We start from the raw sequence: 24,970 nt of genomic DNA, 5'->3' as shown, positions 1-24,970 counted from the left end.
TTAAGTACTTCTGAAGTGTGGTCACTATTGTGGTGTAAGAAAGATGGCAGCAAATTTGTGCACAGCAAGCTCCCGTAAACAGTAATATCATGATGACCAATTATTCTGTTTTTCTGTTATAGTGCCTCTGCCATCTTTGACATGCATGGATGTGATCCGTCTGGACTGAGGGTTTCCTCTCCAAGTTTAATTAGTTTATCAATTATCTCCCTTTTTTCCTGGTTTAAATGCCTTGCTATCTTTTTTGATTCTTTTAGATTCTATTTTGCGTTACTCTTTCAGATCAGAAACCTGGGTGTTTTAGTGCCTTTTGGACTGCCACTGTTTACTTCTGCACAAGCATGGTAACACATTCTGATCTTCAGCCCTTTAGAGCAGTGGAGGTCATGAAGACATCATGGTGTTGTGAGTTTGCCAGTTTGTTTTATTTTTTATAGATTCAATTTGCCTCAGAGCAATGCAGAGATGCCACTAGTTTCTAAATGTGCAACAGTTTTATTTACAGGCCTTTAGCGTATCTCCACAATCACAAAATATCTGCACACATGCTTCCAGCTGAGCTTCTAATAACTTCTCTGTTTACTTTAGCTCTGAGTCAACACCCAGGCTTAACCAATCAAGCACAGTAAGCATAGATCAGTTATCAGACCCACATCATCAAACACAGAACAATTGAACAACACAGCACAATTTGAAAAAGAATGGGGGGTGGGTTGTGGGGGGGACGTCATCCTATTATTCCAGCCAACATTCCTCTCAGAGAATTATAGGAAATTTACAGCACAGAAAGTGGCCACTTGGCCCATTGTGTCTGCACTGGCCGAAAAACAAGTCACCCAGCCTAATCCCACTTCCCAGCAATTGGTCCATAGCTCTGCAGGTTACGGCACTTGAGGTGCATATCCAGACACCTTTTAAATGAACTGAGGGCTTCTACCTCTACCACCCTTTCAGGCAGTGAGTTCCAGACCACAGCCCTCTGGGTGAAAAAATACTTCCTCATCTCCTCTCTAACCTTTCCACCAATCACTTTAAATCTATGCTCCCTAGTCACTGACCTCTCTGCTAAAGTAAATCTGCCCTTCCCATCCACTTTATCCAGGCCCTTCACAAATCTCTCCCCAGCCTCCTCTGTTCCAAGGAGAGCAACCCCAGTCTATCCAACATCTAACTCTCTTGACTAACATCACCACAAACATCATAATCAATAATTCATCTGATGGCTATTTGTGGGATCTTGCTGTGCAAAAAAGGGCTGCTAGATTTGGCTTCTTTATCATCATTACAGCTCAATCTGTCTCATCACAGGTTCAGCATTTTGAATCATTTCTGAGAGCCAAGATTATGGTGTTATTTAAATGCTAGCTTTCTGCCTGGTCATGACAGCAGAGGCACCTCAATGCTGAAGTAACCTTGTTTAAACTTGGTCCTCAGCAGCAGGTGTGTGCACTGTTGCACGAGTGAAGAGTACTACTTTTTGAGAATTAACAAAGCCTAGTCAACAGAGTTTATAACGCAGAAGAGAGTAATATAAACATATAGGTATCATGACCCTGAAATTCTGGTCTTGATCAGGGATGATGGCTTCCACCAGCAGCCAGAATGTGAAATGTTTCTGTCAAGATTCCAACCCCCATTTTTCAGCAAAGTCACTTTCCGCCAGAGTACCATAGTTGGATCTTCCACCTGCCCACTCCCATAAGCTCCCCCTGTCAAGGGGAGATGTCGGGGGGAACTCCCTGGGCTATCTGCAGAATTTCACTCATTGCATCCTTATGAAGAAAAGACTTGCATTTATTCAGCACTGCTCACAACACCCAGCTTGTCCCGAAGTGCTTTACAGGCAATAGAGTAGGTATCAAAAACAACAATGTGATCATGACAAGGTAATGTGCTCCTGATGTTGCTTGAAGGAGAAATATTGGTCAGGCCTCCTCTGCTCTTCTAGTGTTCTGTGGAAGCTGGTACTGCACCAAAGTGTTAGCATCCATTTTGTGTTTAAGTCTCTGGGGTGAGACTTGAACTCATGACCTTTTGACTCACAGACAAGAGGTGGGGGGGTCACTGAGCCACGGTTGACACATATGGGGTGGCGAGGGTCCTGTTGAGAATTTCTGAAAAGACTGAGTCCTTACTTAGGCTTACTGTACACCTTAGAGTGAATCAACTTCCTTGCCTGGAGGCAGAATAGTTCTACTAAAGGTAAACTTTACCTTTAGCCCCTCTGAGCTTTGCTGTGACTTCAGACAAAGTGGCTGCAGACTGCTCCATCGTACAAGAGTGGGCTGAGCTGAGGTTTTTTTAAATTCTTCCCTGGGATTTGGGTGTCACTGTCAATGCCAGCATTTTTTGCTCATCCCTAATTGCCCTTGAACTGGGTCGCTTGCGAGGCCATTTCAGAGGGCATTTAAGAGTCAACCACATTGCTGGGGGCCTGGAGTCACACATGGGCCAGACCAGGTAAGGATGGCCGATTTCCTTCTCTAAAAGACATTAGTGAAGCAGGTGGGTTTTTACAACAGTCGATGATGGTTTCATGGTCACTGGAGGGTACTGATATGCTTTTGAGAGACCTGGAGCTGGATCTAGCCAAGTAGATAGTACCATCTCTGAAATTTGGGGTCTCTGCCCATGGGCTGAGGTAAGTAGGGGTTCTGCTCTCATATGCGAGCTATGCCTTGAGTAGGCAACTTTGTCCAGCCCAAAAGGAGACAAGAGTATGCATAAACCATAAAATGCTGCACATGAAAAACTGTCCACCCTCTGCGCAGTTAAAGCATTCTTTCATATAGGCTCAGAGACTTTTACTGCAAATCAGCAATGTAGAACTAGGCATTTTCATTTGACAAATACCCAATTCCATATGTACTAAGGATGTGGGGAGCTCAGCACTATTTATATAAGCAAAATTGCTCTTTTGCCTCCGGGATCTGCCTTCCAATACAAGTCCAAAATAATAAGATGAAAGTCTCTCTCAGGTCAATCCCTGATGGCTCACCAGTTGTGTTTGGATAGTTATTTGCATTAAGCATCAGAACTACATTGTCCTCTGCCCTGAGGCTGCCAGTGGGAAATGGTATTTGAAACATTTTTTCAGGAATTACTAAACTTACTAGCCCCATTAACTCAACTAACATGGAAAGAAGTGAATAGCACACAGAAACGGCACCAAAATAATATAACCATCCATTATTTTGCTGTCACGTGTTTAAAATTCAAAAAATGATTTTGTAAGAGGCCAAAAGCTACCACGAAGAATCTCCAACAAACATCAGCCAGTGTGGTGGCATCTGTCCGTTTCAGGAGGCAATGGACTACGTCAGGAGTGTATCTCACTTCTGGATTGGACATCGTCTGTTGTGGCTGTAGAGCCCAATTTCCAAGTGGCAGTCCCTTCCACAGCGGTCACAGATGAGTAGCGAGATCAGCAGATGTTTTTCCTTCTGGCAGGCTCTCTTTTCTGCCATCTAGTCATTTCCTTTGTCCTCTGCTTTTTCCACACCCTTCCTGACTGCTTATCTCCAGGAACTCCAGCCAGTAGTAAGGACTTGCCATGCACGAACTCTGATCCTGATCAACATGAGGTCTCCCTTACAGACATCCTTGTATCGCTGATGTGGGCAACCACGTGCCGGTACCAAGCTCAGTACAGCGCATGTCTTCGGGACTGTGGCCATCATCAACGCGGTTCACATGATCCAGCCAACAGACTTGCCTCTGGCTCAAGAGGGCAAATGTGCTGGGGATCCCTGCATGCTGGTACACTTCCATCTTTGCCACTCTGTCCTGCCAGGAGATCCCCGATATTCAACTGAGGCAATGGGAGTGGAAGCTGTTCAGGCTCCTTCCTTGGCTTGCAAAAGTTGTCCATGCTTTGTTACTGGGCAATAGCAGCCAGTGTAGACCCAACTGAATAGCCATATCTTGGAAGAATTTGCATTTATATAGGTGCTTTCATGTTCAGGATGTTCAAAGATATAAGCAAATATAGCAAATACTTTACTCGTGGCAAAGTCCCAGAACCAATAAGTTAAACAATTGGATAATCCATTTTAGTGTTTAGTGGAAGAAATGCTGGCTGTGACATCAGAAGGGCTTCACTGATTAGAATCACTAAAAACTGAAAAAATGGTAATTGACGGAGGAATCTTATGCAAGACATCAGGAGAGCTCCAGTGCTCTCCTTCATGTGGGGCTATTCGATCTCTCACATCCACCCAAACAGGCAGTAGTTCCACACAACATCTGAAAGATGGCACCTTCAACAATGCAGTACTCCCTTTGTAATGCATTGATGTGTTAGCCTAGATTAAGTGCTTAAGTCCCTCTGGTGGGGACTTGAAATCTGTAACCTGTAGATGAGGTGAGTGTCATACCACTGATATCTTAAATATGACATGGTGGATGGGTACCACAGCAACTGATAGGGAGGGGGCTGCAGAGGGAAGGCAACTTAAAACAATATTTATGGCAGAAAACATAGTGGGTCAGAATTAGCAGTCAGTGATAAACAACTGACAACATCATTTGTTATATTTGAATTTGCATAGACTTTCTATGGGCTTTTGCAATAATCAGTCAAAACTACTCAGCAGCCTTTAACTAAAGGGGATCTGGGACCTGTGTGATCAGGGCAAGAATGGGATTAAGAGGGAGAGATGAAAGAAACATGAGGAATCTTTTTAAATTCTCCAATTAACTACATTTAAAATCTGAAGGAATAAGATTCCACACTTTGAAAATTTAAAAGTTAATTTTCAGTGTTAGAGATGTTAAGCAGCAATGAAGACCATCAGAAATTCCTTACATTTGAATGGACAAGTCCAACTTTTACTGGAGTGTTAAGTGAGTATTCACTGTGCAAACTGCCACAACTACCTACCCTTCATGTGTTTTAATGCTGACTCTCTCACCAAGATACCAACACAACTTTTGGAGGAACAGGTCAACCCAGGTAGCAATCATCTGACTTTTTCATTAACTGCACGTGTGCAGACACTGGAAGCCCCAGTGAGGGCTGATATTCTCATAGTCATTCTTACTGCAAAATCCCGGTCATTGTAACCTGGTTTTAAGGAGCTCACTGGACTGTCACAAGGGCCTTCTGTCATGATGATAATTAACTTCTAGCCACAGGGTAGAATTATGAAGCTGATAATTCACACCTCCACAATATTTTAGTCAGGTATCTACCTGGGCTGGAGTGAGCCAACAGGCTAAAAAGGTTCTGGGCTGAGTTTGAGGTCAGCTAGAATCGCTGTGATGTTACTCTAAGCCTTAAGTCAGCCAGGTTCCCTGCTCCTCCTGTTGACTATCTAGAAGCATCTGCAGGGAAGTGCACTTTTGTGAATATTGATGAGGGTAGGATTGGCTAGACCATGATGGCTCAATGCTCAAACAGTCTGATACTTGCTGTGACTATCTGGGTGACGTGCCTCAGCCTCGCAAGAGTTAACATTTTCGGGAGGGAAGGAAGAAAAAGGGGATAAAGTTGGCATTAGAGGGGTGGGAAGAAAGATAAAACTTGCATTTATACAGTGCTTTGTCATGACTTCAGGAGGTCCCAGAATGTTTCATGGCCAGTTAATTACTTTCAAAGTAGGGTCACTGTTCTTGCAAGAGCAATGGCAGCCAATTTGCAGCCAGCAAGATCCCAGAAACAGCAATTGGTTAAATCACCAATTAATCTAGGTTTTTTTTGTCAGTGTTGGTTGAGCAAGGGCTAGGATACCAGGAAACTTCCCTTCTTTTCTTCAGATAGCATTGCGACCTTTACATTCACCTGAATCAGAGGAGACAGATGGGGAATTTGGCTTAAAACAGCACCTCCCACAACGTAGCACTTCCTTAACATTTCACTGGCGGATTAGCCTAGATTATGTGTTCCAGAGCTGGAAAGGGCTTAAAATCACAACTTCAACCGTCAGGTGAGATTGTTACAACTGACCCAAAAGGCAAGTCTCATCTTCAGGGTTTCACACACACTGCAAGAGCAACCAATCAAGAGTAAGCATGTTCAGACAGCTTAGTTATCTGAATTTCATTGTCCATGTTGTTCAGTTTTCTCAACGTCTGTCCGAGTGGTAATGTTGCTATATTAAGGTGTTCTACAAAGAAAAGCTCCTAAATCTACTTCTACAGAAGGCATCCCGAGGGGCAACGGCACTTTAAGACCTTGGGTTAGGCACATTGCTCTTTGTCTGAACACATTGATTTGTTTTTCCCTCCACGAGAAAGCTGGAGATCTGAAGTGGCTTAGGCTAGTACATTTAATTCCATATACTTAGCCAGCAACACCACCAAAGGCATTATCGAGATGTCAGAAGACAAGACTAATCGATCTTTTAAGACTTGCAACAATATAGTTGTGTTGGTACTGAGTGATTATTAATTAGATTGACCTATCCAGCTCCTATAGTGAATTCCTGTTCACACAGCAGGTTTTTTCAATAACTGTCCTGCCTGGTTATATCAATGATCTTGTAGATGGATAGATGATAGTACATAGTACAGAAAAAGCGGACCACTCTATTTTATTCTTTTATGGAATGTGGGCGTCGCTGACAGGGCCAGCATTTGTTGCCCATCCCTAATTACCCTTGAACTGAGTGGTTTGCTGGGCCATTTCAGAGGGCAGTTAAGAATCAACCACATTGCTGTGGGTCTGGAGTCACATTTAGGCCAGACTGGATAAGGGAAGAGGAAAAGAGATGAAAACCTGAAAAATTACAAAGGGAATTCTCATGGGAAATTCTTTGCAAACTTATTTCCAAATGCAAAATATGAAATTTGAAATATGAATTGTAGTGTAATGGTTCTATCGCTGGACCAGTTTAATACATGCTTGAAATAATAAGACAGGGAATGTGAGTTCAAATCCCACAATAGCCATTGGAGAATTTGAATTCAGTTTTAAAAAAAAAAATTGTAGAAGTGACCTTGGAGCTGTCAGATTGTTGTAAAAACACACTTTAGGACGAAAACCTGTCATCCTCACCTGGTCAGGGCTATATGTGACTTCAGTCCCAAATACATGTTCTTAATTCTTAACTGCCCTCTGAAGGCAAGCCACTTAGTTGCATTCAAGTTCTGCCTTGGCAGGGCAGCTAGATATAGGCAAAAATTGCTCGATGGCCCAGGGACACCCACATCCGTGAATGAACTGCAAAAATTCCCTCAAGTTAGAACAGCGTAGTGTCACAAAAAACCCTGTCTTTGTGAAAGACCAGTCACAAAAAGATGGAGCCCAGTTGATCTCTATTCTTTATGGTGAGGGTGACAGATGCAATATAATTCTTCCTGGTTGCAGTTGGGAAGAACAGGGCAGGCTGGGTGGGGGAAGGAGTGGAGTCATGGTGGGGAGGGAGGTGTGATCTCGGGCCAGGAGTGGCCTCAGACTTGCAGCAGAGTTCTCAGCACTGACCAATGTCGTTGAGGGGTTCCTCAGGTTGATGTTAGGCCCCTCCTTAGCATATGCAAGTGGGGCAATGCCCATTTAAGTCTACCTCCTAAGACACCTGAAAATCACCTGGGCCCAATATGGGGGTTGAACCTTTTTCAGGTGTCCTTTGGCTGTAGTATGTTTCCCTGCAAATTTGATCATTTTTGCCCCTGGTTCCGCTTGGAAAATGGATGCAACAACATGGATGAATTTCTTCCCTGATGCTGTCCACAGCTTCCTTTTCTGGTTTCTATCCCCTCTTTAGACACAATTAAAGATGCTGAAAAGAGTAAGAACACTGCGCAGGGTATGCTTGAGAGGCCAAAGAATGAGCTAGTCAAATGGAGCATAACATTAAGAAAATCAAATATCTGGTAATGCTCATTATAAGCACAAAAAAATTTAACCTCAACAAAGCCCATGAGTGCAGATTCATTTTTAATGAACTAAATAGTCATTTTAAAAGGTTACTTCTGATCTGACGAGTATGTCATTAAATAACATGGGGAAATGAGAAGATCTGGATGCCGTTAGGAAATTGACAATCCAGATAGCAGCCTGATAAGAATGCCAATCCATGCAAATTGACTCTGACACCAGTGAGTCCCCCATAGGAACGTAAGCCTTATATGTATAGAACACCAATCAGTAACAGCTCTGATACAACAACATGTTTTAGCAAGTGAAGCAACTGTTATGTAAGTAAACACAGAAGCAATTTTATGGGTTTTAGTGCATAAATGGCAATGAGATATTCTGTTTTTCCGTGGTGTTGCTCAAGGGAGGAATGCCAGCCAAGACACCAGTAGAACTTTGAATAGCGCAACCTAACCAGGCACACATCTCATCACAAGGACAGTACAACACTCACTCCGCACTAGACTCTCAGCCCAGATTATGTGCGCAAATCTTGGAGCGATGCTTGTAAAAGCAGTAAAGAAAGAAAAAAAAAGCGACTTGCATTTATATAACCTTTCATAACTTCTTGACATCCCAAAGCAATTTATCAGCAACTAAATGCTTTTTAAAATGTAGTTACTGTTGTGATGTAGAAAACACAGCAGCCAATTTGCCTATAGCACAACGAACAGCAATGTAATAAGAAACACCAATGCAACAGTGTGTTTATAATCTTGACTGAAGGATAAATATTAGCAAGGACACAAGAAGAACTCCCCTACCGCTCTTCAAAACAGTTGCATGGGGTCTTTTGCAACCATATGAGAGGGCAAATGGGGCGTCAGTTTATCACTTCATCTGAAGCACAGCACCCCCACCAATGTAGTGCTCCCTCAACAGGGCACTGAAGTGTCGACCTAGATTCTGTGCCCGAGCCTCTGGAGTGGGATTTGAATTGATAATCTTCTGACTCAGGAGGTAAGAGTGCTATCCACTGGGTGGAATTTTCCACTCCCGTTGGCGTTGGGCGTGTTTGGGGGCGTGGGCAGACAATATGATGAGAAGACCAAAAATCAGTTTTACGTCATCGTGAAACCAGTTTGTGACTGTCTGCTCCACCCATCAGTGGTGGGTCACGATTTCTATCCACGCATGTTGGGAATCTAATTTCAATACTTTAGCTTCTCACTGGAATCATCCCCCCCACACTGGATCATCCGGGCATATCAATGTGTTTCACAACTGTACATAAGCGACATGCACCTGGTGGGTTTCACTCGGGACTTCAAGCTTTGTTTGCCTACCTTGCTTTGGGCAGCACTCGCAGTCATCAGCGCCAGGCTTCACATGCAGCAGCACATCACTTTTAGGGGGTCTCATGGGCAGGTCTCTGCCCACCAGCCCAGCCATAAGGTGGGGGTAGCTTTTCAACAGCTGCAGGGCTAGGTTTTGCTTGGGGGAAGGGGGAGAAATGGCCACGGGCAAGAGAAGAGGCTGCAGGGTGAGGGCTGTACTGGGGAAGGAGGGTATCCCAGGGTGCGTGTGGGGGCACATGTTGATATGTGCATGCGGCCTTAAGATGGTGAGGGCTGAGGAGGCAGTCTCCAGAGGAGATGAGGCCAGATGGAGATGTGAGGGTGTGTGTGTGAGAATGGGTAGTCATGTCCCTTGAGCTGGCAGTGAGTGAAATGCCAGCGAATGTGTGATGGGCTTGAGTGTGTGAGTTTAGAGTGATGAGATGGTTGCCTTACCCTGACTGCACTGATGAGATCATTCATCCTCTATCTGCATTGGATGGCCAACCTCTTCTGTGCAGCATTGGCAATGATCACCACTGCCATTTCCTACCAAGCTGGAGTGGTGAGATTGCTGGACATCCTGCAGCCAGAGCGGGGGTGGAGGACCTCAGGGAGGGCCTCTGAAAGGCATTCCAGTGACAAGTCACTGAATTCTTCTTGGCTTTCAGGGCCATGTCTTCACTGGAGCAGTCCTGGGCTACAGGCATTGAGAAACCTCTGGGCAGCTGCAGTTTAAATATGGCCCCCGGAGTGAGGAACGGTGAGGTAACGGTGTGGTGGGTGATTCAGATGGCGTGTTTCCTGTGGCTGCATAATTAAGGAGGGAGGAAACAGATGGTATGGCGGGAAAACATGCCACTGCCTTGTCCTTTTTCACACCCACTACCACACTTAGTGCAACTCTAGGACAATTCTACCCACTGTGTTAAACAGACAGGAAGTCTGCCTCCAAACTCTGACCACTGCATTAACTGATAGGGACATTCAAAATAACAGGAGTGATCTTGCACCTTCAAACCAATCAGAACTGAAGATAGCAACTTCAGGTTGTATTGTCCCTATGTCACTAACCTACTTGAATGGAGTCCCAACTTGCAAACATGGACCTAAGTGCAATGTTTTGAGAATGCGTATAAATTGCTTATTTAATAGGAAGAAAAAGGAGTTAAATAATTTGCATCGCACTGCTGCAGGGCAGCTAGAGCAGGAGTGGGTAGCCTGACCAGAGAAACCATGATTGATCCCTAGCCTCTACTGAATCAATCGAACTGAGTGATTGCACAGTTGCTACAATTAACTGTAGCAAACCTGGCTCCAGAAGGGAAGCCGTGTGTATTGTTGCTTTCTGCTTTACCAGATGCCCCTCACTGAAGTGTTCTGACACATACCACACCACAGACCAACTCCCTCTGCCATACCCCACGCCCTTCACTGTCACTCCGTGTACCCCACGCCCTTCACTGTCACTCCGTGTACCCCACGCCCTTCACTGTCACTCCGTGTATCCCACGCCCTTCACTGTCACACCGTGTACCCCACGCCCTTCACTGTCACTCCGTGTACCCCACGCCCTCAACTGTCACTCCGTGTACCCCACGCCCTTCACTGTCACACCGTGTACCCCACGCCCTTCACTGTCACTCCGTGTACCCCACGCCCTTCACTGTCACTCCGTGTACCCCACGCCCTTCACTGTCACTCCGTGTACCCCACGCTCTTCATTGTCAATCTGTGTACCACATGTCTGTCACTGTTCCTCCGTGTACCCCACACACTTCACTGTCACTCCATGTACCCCACGCCCTTCACTGTAACTCCGTGTACCTCACACTCTTCACTGTCACTCCATGTACCCTACTCCCTTCACTGCCACTCCGTACACCTCATGTCTGTCACTGCCACACTGTATAACCCACACCCTTCATTGTCACTCTGTGTACCCCATGTCCTTCACTGCCACGCCATTGTACCCACATCCTTCACCATATAGGCACACACATTAGATTTAAGAGAAAGGTTCCAGGGATGACGAACATCAATTATGTAGATAGGTTAGAGAAATTGGGACTGTCTTCCTTAAAGAGAAGGCTGAGATAAGATTTGATAGAAGTATTCAAAAGTCACGAAGGGTCAGGGTAGAGTAAATAGGGAGAAACTGTTCCCACTGGTGCAAGGATCAGGAATTAGAGGACACACGGATTTAAAAGTAATTGTCAAAAGAAGCAATGGAGACATGAAGAGAAACTTTTCAGACAGATTAGGATCTAGAATGCACTGCCTGAGAGTGAGGTGGAAGCAGATTCAATTGAGGCATTCAAGAGGGAATTGGGTTATTATCTGAAAATGAAGAATGTGCAGGGTTACAGGGAAAAGGTGGGGGAGTGACACTAGGTGCATTGCTTATTCAGAGACGCAGCACAGACACAATGGGCCAAATGGCTTCCTTCTGCGCTGTAACAATTCTGTGATTCTGTGGCATAGAATGGGAGATGCATGAAATATGAATAAGGGTAGGAGTATGATGAAAGGAGAACGAAGTGAACAATGAATTAAACACAAGTGGATGATGAAGGATGCAATCTCTCTCTACAGGAAGGATATTGTGCATGGTATGTGCAGTGTATGAAACTCGAGTTTGGCTGTCAGACAGCAGCAATAACAGCTTATAATTGAGAACTGCTGTGTACAGCAATACAATACATAAATACATTCGCACAGCACAATAACGACATAATTTCATAATACCTATCTTTTGAGCAAACCCTACTTTGTGTGCCAGAGTCTGCACCGAATACAAATGCCTTGGTTTTACTGATCACAAATAACCAGCTCCCCACATCTCCGTCTTGCCCTCTCCAATCAGGAAAAATAATGTAAAATTGATTCGATATAGCCATTTCGCCGCTTTCAAAAAAAATGTCTATTTGGAAGGTGATTCAAGCAATAATGGGGTGGTGGCGGCGGGGGTGGGGGGTGCTGTGTGTGTGGTGGTCTAGGTCAAAATCAATGACTCTGGCAATTGATACACAGAGCTTGACAGGTGTGCAATAACAGTAACAATGTGGGAAGTGGTTTGGCTTTGATTTATCAGCCTCTGACAGACTAGGTACTCCACGAAAAGTCAAAGTTAGCTCAGCAACATGTTCTTTCGGAAAGGGCTTCTTGGCTGGTCTATGAAAGGGGGAGTTGCTACTTCTCATTCAGTCTGTGTCGCATCAAACACCTTGTGCGACACCCATTGCCTTATGTATGAGGATTTTCTGCTTCGTCTCCACTCTTCAGCATCTCTACTTTTCCATGGTTAAAGCAGCTGCGGAGGGGTGAGCAAAGGAAAAACTTGCATTCATTGTAGCGCCTTTCACAACCTCAGCATATCCCCAACACACTTTACAGCCACTTATATACCTTTGAAGTCTAGCCATTGTTGTAACGTAGTGAACGCAGCAGCCAATTTGCACACAGCAAACTCCCACAAATAGCGATGTAATAATGAGCAGATAATCTGTTTCAATGATTGAGGGATAGATATTGGCCAAGGCACTGGGGAGATCTCCCCAGCTCTTCTTTAGAACAGCGTCACATAATCATTTACTTTCAACTAACAGGGCAAACAGCAGCTCGGTCTAACATTTCATCCAAAAGGCTGCACCTCCAACAGCGCAGCACTCCTTCAGTGCTGCACTGGACTTTCACTCTGAATTTTGTGCTCAAATCTTTGGAAGGGGCTTGAACTCCCTACTTTCAGACTCAGAGGCAGGAGTGAAACCAATTGAGCCCAAGCTGACACTTAAATAAAATGTACAGGGGTCTCAAAATTGTAGCTGTACTTCAACTCAATTAATGTTTGCTTTTTCTCAATTCCTCAGTCCCCACAATCTAATGGCAGGCTTGCTGTGTGAGCTGATCTCTGCTGCGCAGTGAAGGAAAGCTACAATTAGCCTCAGTGTTTCTGTACTATAAAGCACTGGCATCTATAGAACAAAAGGCAAGTAAAGTGAAGGGAACAAATAATTAAAACTATTAATTGCATGCCTGTAAATGAGAACAAATGGTCAGATTGACCCTTGAGAATAGAGAGGTGTTTGAGCGTGCATCAGTTGATATACAGCTAGAGGTCAGCGCACTGGGTAATATGCTAGTAATCAACAGGGCTGATACAGTGTAATGAAGCACAATAATTCAATTAAAAACGCAGCAGATTCCTCGCCTCCTCCATATGTACTTTGCTTTGAATCATGCTTTGTGAAGGATGGAGACAACAGCTAGTTGGACTCACGAGAGTCACTATCACACAGAACATTGACTCTAGCAATGTTGGGTAAGCCATTGCCTTTGTTGGCATTTACTGCACTCATTAAAGTGATTGAGCCGAACACACCGAACTAGTTATCAAGGTAGAAATGATTGCAGCAATGTAATCCTTCCCTCGCACAGCATTTTCCAATTGGGAATTATTTTGACAAAATTAAATATTAAAACAAGCATGGAGTTTGTAAAGGGCTGGATGAAGACTGGTTCAATCAAACTCGTTCCTTAAAATTCAGAAGGCCACAGATTTTACAATTATTTTATCGACTGAAGTGCTAGTGGAGTGGTTTTAGGCGGTTATATCTATCCTGTGAAAGAAAAGGAATGTGAAATAGAAAGCTTAAAAGAGAAAGGAAAGTCTCAGGAGAGTAATTTCTGTTTAAAAGTAGCTCCCCAAAGTCTTAATAATGAAATACTGGGTGTGAAATTGCAGTGTGCAATTCCCTATTCTAACAAAAGTATTGAAGTATTTTGAAATATACAGGTTAATGCCTAGGTTCCAGCGACAAACAAAGGAATTTCATTATGTATGTCTCCACATGTGTTTGTTATTAATTTCAACCCAAAATTAAAATGGTCATTTTGGAACTTCTTCGCTCAGAAGCTGCCCTGTTGACATTACCAAAGGGGAAAGGGCCACTGGCATCCCAAACTGATTTCATCCATAGATGCACCAGTGTAGGACCCAAGAACTGGAGGCAGCCAACCTGAGCCACCTCCATACTTCTGCAGCCCCATGTTTACTGGCTGGGCTTGGTGGCCCTGGACAGGCTGCCAAGCCCAACCTAAAGCCAGGGAGACTGCTCAGGTGAGATACATTACTTCACTAATGCCACTAGAATAAGCCTAAAAAAGGCTGGTTAAGCTGGAAAATTTTAAGTTTCCCTAAAAATGGATATACGTAGACATGTCGGGGAAGGGGCTCCTGTAAGTGAAGAATACTGTCATATGCTTTTATTCCCTTTTTAAAGAGAAGAGTCTAAAACAAAGATTGGCATTTCTTTATTGAGATGAGTAATTCTCTGTCTAGATTGTAAAGCTGCATGGAATCAAAATTAGTCAGTCAATACTGTTTAATTACTCCAAATGAAGAATTGTGCATCAACGCCTGAAATGAGCACAGAGCCAAACCTTGAAGGGCAAAGCACAATGGTGTAAATGCCAGTCATGTTGGCATCTTGCCAATGAGAACATCTGTTTAAAGGGAACACTGGTAGAGACAGTAATTTATTCTCCAACCAGTCAAAACAATTTGTTTAATAGGAATGAAGGGCACAGTTTAGCCCTTTGACACAAGGTGGCAGGTGGTGTTGGCAGAAAATCTGGCACAGCCCAGTAACTTCACATCTCTGCTTGTGGCTGTTTTGAATAGCTTTCCATTCAAATTTCACTTCTTTCCCCCAGACTCAGCCCTTCATTTGTTGTTTCCTTTATCAACAGATAATCATGGAAAATGGGGCCTACTTCCAGTGCAAATAAAACCAGACATCATTAAGTTTCTTTGTACAGTAAATAAAGTCAATGGGTAAGTGCAGGTCCTGCACCATCATTATTGCTGACCTATCTCGTGAAGGTCCTCTAGGTTATTTGTCCTTCCCAAAATGGCATAATCCCTCTTAAATGGAACTGTCGACCAATCTGTCAAGGAGAGGTCTATTCTGACCCAATAATGCTTCATAACCTCCAACCTCATTTGCACCAATACATGATTATCCATCTTTTACATGACTTATCCAGTGACACACCATTAATTCACTGCAGACTGTACCAGTGCAACTCTGCAGCAACCTTGCTTTGAGGTGCATGAGAAGGAATGAGTAGCTCACTTCCCTCCTCTCTTTGTTTGAACGAAAAGTATGGCACAGGGGAGGTTGTAAATCTCACCATGGGTGGAAACTTTCTGGTGTACAGTAGATGCAGCAAAGCTAAAAACCCTATTCTTCATAAATGGATGAATAATATCTTCCATTTCACTCCACTTTCTTTTATTGCTTCTCCATTATCTCTTGAAGCTATTGACTTTTGCTGGAGTATAGGCATCAGTTGCTGTCTAATGCCTCATCACCTGCAGAATAAAAATAATACCAACCACACCACTGGAGAGGGCCAATCACATTTACTAGCTTCATTTATAAGCTACAGGTGCCAACTGCCTATTCATTCGAGTGGCCCATCACTCCAGATGCCTGATCCTGTCCTGACCTAACATCCACATGTGTGCATTTGCTGGCAGGATTGGAAAGCCTGGCTGATCTTTCAACATGAAACAATCACCCAAGCAGAATTGCCAAATCACTGTTTCATTGCAAAGACTCAGAAGTGAGTGGTGCAAAATGCAGCCATGAAAGTCAGTCATCTTTTAACTAAAGACACTGGGAGGCAGGAACCACTTTTTGTTTTGATAGTGAAGGCAGCTTGATGATTCCATCTAGTTCAAAATGCAGCAATGCCTGCACTTGCTTCTTTCAATTACCTGTTACTGTATTTTTGAACTTCAAGCATAATACACACAAATCCGGTATTCCATATAACACAAAGCCTTCTTGTCTCCTTGCAAATGTGATCTCTTTAGCACTTTTACTTAACCATATGTTACTAAGATCCTGGGGCATTACAGAATAAATTGAAGGAAGTCAATATGTGCCTCGGATCAGAAAGAGAAGTATAAATGATGTAGGCTATTTGGCCCATTTAACTCTCCCTTTTGTAGGAAATGTACTATTCCATCCACTATTTGCTTCTTGCATGACTACAGAGAGGTTTTCCTTCACTATCCTGCCCCTTAGGCTATGTCATATATTAATCATTTCTGTGAAGTACTTCTTTCTGGGATCAGGCATGAACACACCTTTTACCAATGTGTACCTCAGTCCCCTTGTGCTACAGCCATGATTTAACTTAAAATAGGGATCAAGGCTAACCTTGCCATCTTATATACCTCAAAATGTTCTCTCTCATTTGCCTCCTTCCAAGGCTGAAGAATCCGATCTATTTATCCTTCCTCCAGTCCTGTACAAGACAATGGACAGCAAGACTCCGCCACCGGCCCTGGTCCATTGCAATTTCATCCCCCCACCACCCCACCCCCAATTCCACCCCCAAAGGAAAAGAAGAATCTGAGCTCTTTTAAAATTCCTTCAGAATTCAGTCCTCTGGCACTTGGGGATCAGCCTTTCAGACCATTTCAGCTTGCAGTGCTTTCCTCCTTGTGCCTTGGTGGGTAACCTTTGCACATGCAAGTGAGACCAGAGCATTTTACAACTTCAGCACAGGTAACCAATATCCCAGTCATACTGTAAGCAATTGTGCAAATATAGACAATCTGCCTCTCCACGAAGTTTCACAGCTTATGCTGAAAGACATCTTTTCTCCTGGTGGAGGCACTATAACATTGCATGAATGGTTTTCCAAAGGTTGCACTTGAAAAATTCTGTTTCAGGACCTTCCCTGATATTGGGAGAAGGTGCACAGAATTTAATAATATAAATACTGCACTGCTGGCCTGTCTTGGTGGGCTGAGTGCTCAGATTGCCCATGGATTGATAAGCAAAGTGATGTTTCCCCTTCCCCTCACTGCAGAAGACCACAGATGTTTGTCACCAAAGGCCTTTTGCCTCCAAAAGCAGACAGCAAAACCACCTTGTGAGCTGGTATTTTGCATTTGTAGAAGCTTGCATGCTGTACTGAAGGCCCAAGTCTGGAGCTAGCAATAAACTCCATTACCAATTAACATCTTTTGGCAGTGCTGCTGAGGTAAGGATGTCAACCAAGATAATTTTTTTTCCCCTTTACTCTTTCATGGAATGTCAGTGTTACTTGCAACACCATCATTTGTTGCCCTAATTGACCATAAAGTGAGGGGCTTGCTAGGCCCAATCAACCCCATTGCTGTGGGTCAGAGTCACATGTCAGCCAGGCCAGGTAAGGATGGCAGATTTCCTTCCCTGAAGGGCATTTGTGAACCAGATGAGTTTTTACAACAACCAGCAATGGTTTCATAATCACCATTACTGAGGCTAACTTTACATTCTAGATTAATTAATTGAATTCAAATTCCACCAGCTGCCATGGTGGGATTTGAACTGATGTCCCCAGAGCATTAGCCTAGACCTCTGGGTTACTAACTCAGTGACATTACTGTTACACCACCATCTCCACACCCCCACTGAAACCCCTAGTCTTCTCTGAATGAGATCCTTAACATACTTCTAACCCACTGGGAACGGTAGACAGAATCGAACAGCAATGTAATCGGAGCACCATCATCGCAAGAAATGCAACTGTTCAAGGTGGGGGCTCACTTCTGCCTTCTCATTGAAAGTGGGGTGGGCTATAATTGCAGACTTGCCAACTTCGCTTGCAACTCAAAATCAAATAAGAAAAATGCAAACATTCTATGAATTAATTCCCAGCGCCTCAATGCACCCTTACAACTCTCAGTCCCATTCCTTTGCTTTCTGATAAACATTATTTTCTTTTCTGCAGTGGCAGATAATCTGTGCATCAATTACTGTTTAAAGATGTTACATGAATATTGCAGTTCTGCATACGCTAGATAAATGGTAGAAATTCCTAGTACTGTCTGTAAATTGGTTACGAAACTAATCACGTCAAGCCACACTGCAAATTGCATTACCTATCTCGTGACCCCAATTAAAAATAACTAATTATAACTTGATCAGACTCTCCAGCACAAACTAGCAATGTTATTTTTCACTGCCTTTTTCACAGTCTGGATCTCTAAAGTACATGGTAGATGGCTTCTAAGGTAGTGAAATCCAGGTAGACAATCTCTTACTCCAAAAGCTTCCTTTACAACACCTCAAACTGTGAAACTCCTAACTTCCCATCCTCCTACAAGTTTTGTGCCATGCCATTTAGCCACTGCTTTACATGGCCATCTCTGATTTTATCTGGCCCCAGATTTAACCAGGATTTTCCAGAGAAGAAGAGGAGGCAGAGCAAAAAGGACATTCCAAGAGAGGAGAAAGGTGCAGGTTTAATTTCAACACTGGGAATCAAACTGTGCCTCAGGAAGTGGTCCTTAGATAGGAGATTCTCCTAAACTGAAGCCTGATTAATTGGTACCCCCTACAGCCTCTTTATTTTAACATCACAATCTCTCATATCCATGGAGTTGACTGAACCTATAATCCAGTGCTCTTCACTGCAAGGCCCTCGAGCTAGTGGCGGCTCCCATCAACACTAAGTGCAGCTCCCCAACTCCATCCACCCATTTTCAGTAACCGCCTTATCGCCAGAGGGTCGCAGCGAGCCAGAGCCCAACCCAGCATTACCTTCCTATTTAATTTTATTTTTAACGTTAGAAAGGCGTACTGAGTCTGCCAAAAATCAGCCTTCTTTAACATGTCACATTCACCACATGGTCCAATGTGTGCCAATATGTATATCTAAGTATGCGCGTTATATAGTAACAGTTATATTACCATGGCAACAACCACAGAACTAGCAGAGCATTCAACTGCTGGTGTTGTTTATTTTTTTGGCCCAAGTGAGGTACTGGAGTTGTAAGTGATGATAATTTATTATCTTTTATTTATTTATGGGATATGGGCTTCGCTGGCTTTGTCCATCCCTAGTTGCCCTTGAGAAGATGGTGGTGAACTGCCTTCTTGAACCACTGCAGTCCATGTGGTGTAGGTACACCCACAGTGCTCTTAGGGAGGGAGTTCCAGGATTTTGACCCAGCGACAGTGAAGGAATGGCGATATATTTCCAAGTCAGGAAATGAGCGAGTTACTTGGAGCGGAACTTCCAGGTGGTGGTGTTCCCATGTGTCTGTTGCCCTTGTCCTTCTAGATGGCAGTGGCCGTGGGTTGGAAGGTGCTGTCTAAGGTGCCATGGTGAATTCCTACAGTGCAGCTTGTAGATGGTACGCACTGCTGCTACTGTGTGTTGGTGGTGGAGGGAGTGAATGTTTGCAGATGTGGTGCCAATCAAGCGGGCTGCTTGATCAGTCAATGTGGATCTCACACTGCAGACTTCTTGCTAAAGTGGCCCTTGCTTGAAAAATAATGAAGACAATTGCTATAAGATATCAGAAATCAATTCCCTCTCCAAGTTTGAACTCCAAACTTTTCCACTCGTCTCAAGTTTCACTACACAGTCTAATTTACAGAGACTCAGAGCAACACCAGTTTTTGGGAGGCCTTTCCTTCCATGGGCATGACAAAGCTTGCTGAAGAAGTAGAACGTTTTTGTCTTTGGTGTTTTTCTTCCTCAAGAACCAAATATTAGTGAATTTCCACAACATCTGATGCCTAACAACAGGTACTTCATGAGATGAGTCAAATTTGGGAGGTTAAGAGGGCCAAAAGGAGAACAAAACAAACTGTGTTAAACGATTTGCTTCAGTGCATGATTACTCAACTAAATTATTATTATTGTTTTGGGAAAAGACAAGGGAGTGGGACAAGCTGAGTAGTTCTTACAGAGAGCTGGCACATTTATGACAGAGCGATAACCATTCTTTATATGCCTTCTCCACAAAGCCCCACATCTCACATCTCATGATTTTCCTCCCCTCCTTCCAAATCTGGTTCCCTTTTCCCACTTTGGATTGGACAACCTGATTTTTGAACAAAATTTCCACCACATTAAGCATGACACATGAAATATTTTTAAAGACAGCTCTATTCTCTGCACTTAACACCATCTGTGCCTCTTGATGTAGAAGCATTAGTTGTCAGGCTATTTGATGAATCGTTGTCAAACAAGCTAAAGCAATGTTCTAATTGCCAATCTCACCCTGCCATGTGATGGATTTGGTAAAAGGAGGTCATTCTAACCACATGAGCCTGATAATATGTGTGATTGTGTATCAGCGCAGAGGCTGGCAAGACCCTTTTAAGCCCTCTCTCTATTTGTTCTGCACAGCAATCACAATACTTGTACAACCATTGAAGTGCAGCTGACTGCGAACATTGAGTTCCCCTGCCATTGACCACATTTTGTTGGATGAATGGTCCAGTGTTTGGGGAAACTGACCACGTCACAACAGGCCCATACAGCTGTGGCGTTGGGTTAACTCTATCAGGTTGCCTAAAGTAAATGCAGACAGCCAGTGCTGAGCATTTGGATCCACATTGTGGGCCGGACCACAGCAGCCATGCAGAAACTGGTTTCAACGCTGAACATAAAGGGGAGAAACCATCACATGTGGATTAGTCTCCTTAAACGGGGTTGCACATCTGCCAAGCATGAATTCTTTTCCATCTGTTCCTGCCAACACGTGCACTAAATTAAAAGAGGTCCTGTGCCAGGCTACAGTCGATGGCTTACCTTGTACCACACTATCTCCCGCAGCCTCCCATCTGTTTTGAAGTTGCATTTCAAAGTGACAGCATCGCCTGCCACTACAGGGGAAATTGGTTCAATATTCACCGTCAAATATCCTGCAATCCCAAAAAAAGGAGAATAATGTTATTTCAAATCGTCAAAACCCTTTTAACTCTGGGAGATGGGGTCATTCCACCTCTCAATTCCAAATCTCCGCTCTAGGGCTAGATATTAAAAAGAAAAATCAAACTGTTATAAAACATTTTCATTCGCGTCATGCTATTTAATTTAGTGCTTTCCTGTTGTTAGGCTAGATTTTAGTTATCTGAGAAAGGCTGCTGAAGGGCTATGACAACAGTGCAAGGCACCGTCAAGATCGAGAATAGTAAAAAAGATGAGATAAAATCAGACACAAGCTACATGGAATTACATTACAAAAGCAAGTCATTCGGCCCATCAGGTCCATTCCAGTATTCATACTCCACCCAAGATGCCTCCCATTCTACTTCATCTCAACCTGTCAACATCTTCTTCCATTCCTTTCTCCCTCCTCTCCAGAATCCCATTGAAGGCAAATGTGCTATTTGCCTCAATCCTCCACTAGTAACTGTGACAAGTTCCACATTCTCACCGTAGAGCTTTCTCCTGAATTCCTGAGTGGATTGATTAGTGAGGATCTTACATTTATTGCCCCCAGTTTTGGTCTCCCACAAGTGGAAGCACCTTCTTCACATCTGCCCTATTGAACCCCTTCATAATTTTAAAGAGATGGCCCCTCAACTTTCTCTTGGCCTGGACAGTCTTTCCTGATATTATAAGCTCTCGGTTAGGGTATCATCCAAGTGAATCTTTTCTGCATTTTCCTCAGTGCCTCCAAATCTCTTAAAGACAACCAGAATGGCGATGGTAATTTGTATTGGGCGGTATGTGATATCTACAGCCAGAAGGGGCGCGGGCACTGGCAGGTTCCTGAGTGTTGGAGGAGGGATGGGCATCATGGAGCCTGATTCTGTCTTCATCCAATGTTAACAGTCGCACCTCTAGCACCCTGGTTGCAATTGGCTACTTCAACATAGATTCAGTGTTGAACTGGAGGCTTCCTAGGCTCCATTTTACACTGGGGCAGTGTATTTACCCACTGAGTTGATAATCATGTATGTAACAGGAATTTATTCATGATGCTTTCAAATGTCTGCTTTCTCATGCTGCTCTGCCTGGGGAGGTGATGGTGTCGTGGTAATGTCACTAAACTAGCATCCTCAAGACCCAAGCTAATGCTCTGGGGACACAGGTTCAAATCCCTTAGTTAGTGGGATTTGAGTTCAATTCTAAATCTGGATTTAAAAAGCTAATCCCAGTAATGGTGACCATGAAGCCATTGTTGTAAAAACTCCTCCTCACGTCCTTTTAGGGAAGGGAATCTGCCATCCTTACCTGGTCTGGTCATATGTGACTCCAGATCAATAGCAATGTGGTTAACCCTTAAAAGCCATCTGAAATGGCCTAGCAAGCAACTCAATTCAAGGGCAATTAGGGATGGGCAATAATGCTGGCCTTGGCCAGCGACACCCACATCCCATGTGAGAATAAAGAATCCAATATGTGATCTCACATGTATCTAATCACTTAGGGAATCATGCCATGCTACTTAGTTATATGGCTGCTTTGTACCAACGAAATGCAAAACTTTTCTCCTTATTGATAGTCAATCATAAGCTTCCTCCTAATCCAGGCTCCCCTGGCAGTCTTTGTTTCAGACGTCAATCTGTTTGCTGGACCACTCCTCCCATAAGTGACTTTTTTGCATAGTTGCTAAAAATCCAGTGTCCGGAATGTTCCAGCCCTGTTGAGGGTGGGACCTGCCGCGGGCGAGGTGGCAACCGAGCCAGAAGTTCACTGACTTGAGGTGGGACCGGAAGATCTCGGCAGCGGGCAGGTGTGGAAAATCCCGCCCAGTGTCTTTTTCACGCAGAATTGGTACTTTCCCTTAAATATGAAGTCAGCCTGAATTGCTGTGGTGTTCAGTTGTTCTGTGTTTGATTACGTGAGTCTAACTATTAATGAGCACCGTGCTTAATTAGTTAAGACAGGGTGTGGGGACTTAGAGGAAAGTAAACAAAGTTGGAAGCTGGCTGCGAGAAGCTTCTGGAAGCGTGAGAAAGCATATATTTGAAAGTACCGTGAATAAATTCCTGTTACACACACAGAAGCTGGTGTGTCACTACTGCAGAGCTCCGAGATATTAAATATACAATTCCCATTTCCTATCACTATCCATTTGTCCTGTTGGAAGTTACAAACAGGAGCAGGATCAAACTTAATTGTGAGCTTGTCGATACTCAGTGTCGAGGCTCATACACAAACAGTAGCCACTTGACTGAGGTACTAAGTGCCCCACTCCCCACGGAGTCATATTCCAACATAAATCAGCAGCTCAGGAGAGGAGAAGAGTGAACTACACGGAAGGAAATTCAATCAATGCCCGGCCATCTAGCCACAGCAAATTTCCATTCTGTGCAAGTTTTGTCTTCTGTCCAAACGTTTCATTTATTTCTCATTGTCCTGCTTATAGCAAATGGGGAACAGTTTCAGCACATGCTTTCAGGGGCTGAAATCTAGTCTTTCATTCTTGTAGCTCTGCCTATTTTTAAAATTCTTAGTTCCTCCTCTATTGTTTAGCTTGAATCCAACTCAATTCAAATTTTTTAAAAAATGCCAAAAGCAAGAAAGCTTTGTTATAGATCATCCAGACAGAATAAACAGGAGGGCAAAGTGCCCTGTGAAGGGATAGGACAGGTTTGAGAGAATGGTAAAGTTATGTCAAAGCAAGACTTTTCAATGAGACATTAAACTGAAGCCACGTCTGCCCTCTTGGATTGATGTAAAGGTCCGGAGGTAGTATTTCGAAAAAGAGCGGGCAGACTTTCCCTTGATGTTCTGGCCAAGTGTATCCCTAATCTTCAAAAAACAGATGATCTAGTTATCATCATACTGCAGTTTATGACATCTTTCTGTGCATAAACTGGCTTTGTTTATTTATTTGTTCATGGAATGTGGGCATCATAGGCTAGGCCACCATTTATTAACCATCCCTAATTGCCCTTGAAAAGCTGGTGGGGTGCTGCATTCTTGAACTCTGCAGGCCACGTGGTGTAGGTACACCCACACCCGCGCCCATAGTGATGTCAGGAAGGGAATTCCAGGATTTTGACCCAGCAACAGTGAAGGAATGGTAATATTGTTCCAAATCAGTATGGCGTATGGTTTGGAGGGAAGCTTGAAGGCGGTGTTGTTCCCATGCATCTGCTGCACTTGTCGTTCTAGGTGGTAACGGTTGCAGCTTTGGAAGATGCCGTCAAAGGAGTTTTGTTGAGTTGCTACAGTGCATCTTGTAGATGGTACACACTGCTGCCACTGTGTGTCAGTGGTGGAGGGAGTGAATGTTAAAGGTGGCGGATTAAGGTGAAATGGGTGTCAATCAGGCGGGCTGACTTTCCTGGCTGTCGCATTCCCACTTTACAACAGTGACTACTACACTTAAAAAGTACTTGATTGGCTGTAAAATGCTTTGGGACATCCTGCGATCTTGATGGGCACTATCTAAGTGCAAGTTCTTTCTTTCTTTAAATCAACTTATGTTAGCTGGAAAAACTCAAGGTGAGTCACAGTCAGATTTGGTAGAAGTAGTGCATCACTGCTTCTTGAACCAGTGTGTCAAGGAAGCCACGAGAGGCAATGCTCATTTGGGTCTGCCTTTTATTAGTAACCCAGATCAATGGAATATGGGGGTGTAGTCGCAATATCACTGGACTAGTAATCCCAAGGCCCAGGCTAATGATCTGGGAGACACGGGCTCAAATCCCACCATAGCAATTAATTAATAAAATATGGAATTAAAAGCTAGCTAATGGTGACCATGAAACTATCATTGATTCCACTAAAGACCTATTTGGTTCGCTATGTTCCTTTAAGGAAGGAAATCTGCTATCCTTACCTGGTCTGGCCTACATATGACTCAAGACCCACAGAAATGTGGTTGACTCTTAACTGAAATGGCCAAGCAAGCCTCTCAGTTTTAGGGGGCAGTTAGGGATGGGCAACAAATGCTGGTCTTGCCTGAGACACCTACATCCCATGAAAGAATAAATAAAGTAAAAAAAAAAAATAACGTCTAAGAGATGGAAGCTATGGCACCCCTGGGGGCACAGAATGACAAAGTTTAGCA

The 24,970-nt window shown here is 43.7% G+C and overlaps 1 protein-coding gene across 1 annotated transcript in view; it reads right to left on the bottom strand.

Annotated features, from left to right (window-relative positions):
- LOC121288263 (immunoglobulin superfamily member 21-like) overlaps window positions 1–24,970 on the bottom strand; it is a 274,563-nt gene that overhangs the window by 233,064 nt on the left and 16,529 nt on the right. Inside the window, exon 2 of the mRNA XM_041206770.1 lies at window positions 20,749–20,861. Within this exon, the coding sequence (XP_041062704.1) occupies window positions 20,749–20,861 (113 nt within the window). The remainder of the gene's footprint in view (window positions 1–20,748; window positions 20,862–24,970) is intronic.

Source organism: Carcharodon carcharias, chromosome 15 (assembly GCF_017639515.1).
Source record: "Carcharodon carcharias isolate sCarCar2 chromosome 15, sCarCar2.pri, whole genome shotgun sequence".
In the NCBI taxonomy this organism is placed as follows: Eukaryota; Metazoa; Chordata; class Chondrichthyes; order Lamniformes; family Lamnidae; genus Carcharodon; species Carcharodon carcharias.
Note: the sequence above shows the minus strand (reverse complement) of the source record. Positions and strands in the feature narration are given on the sequence as shown.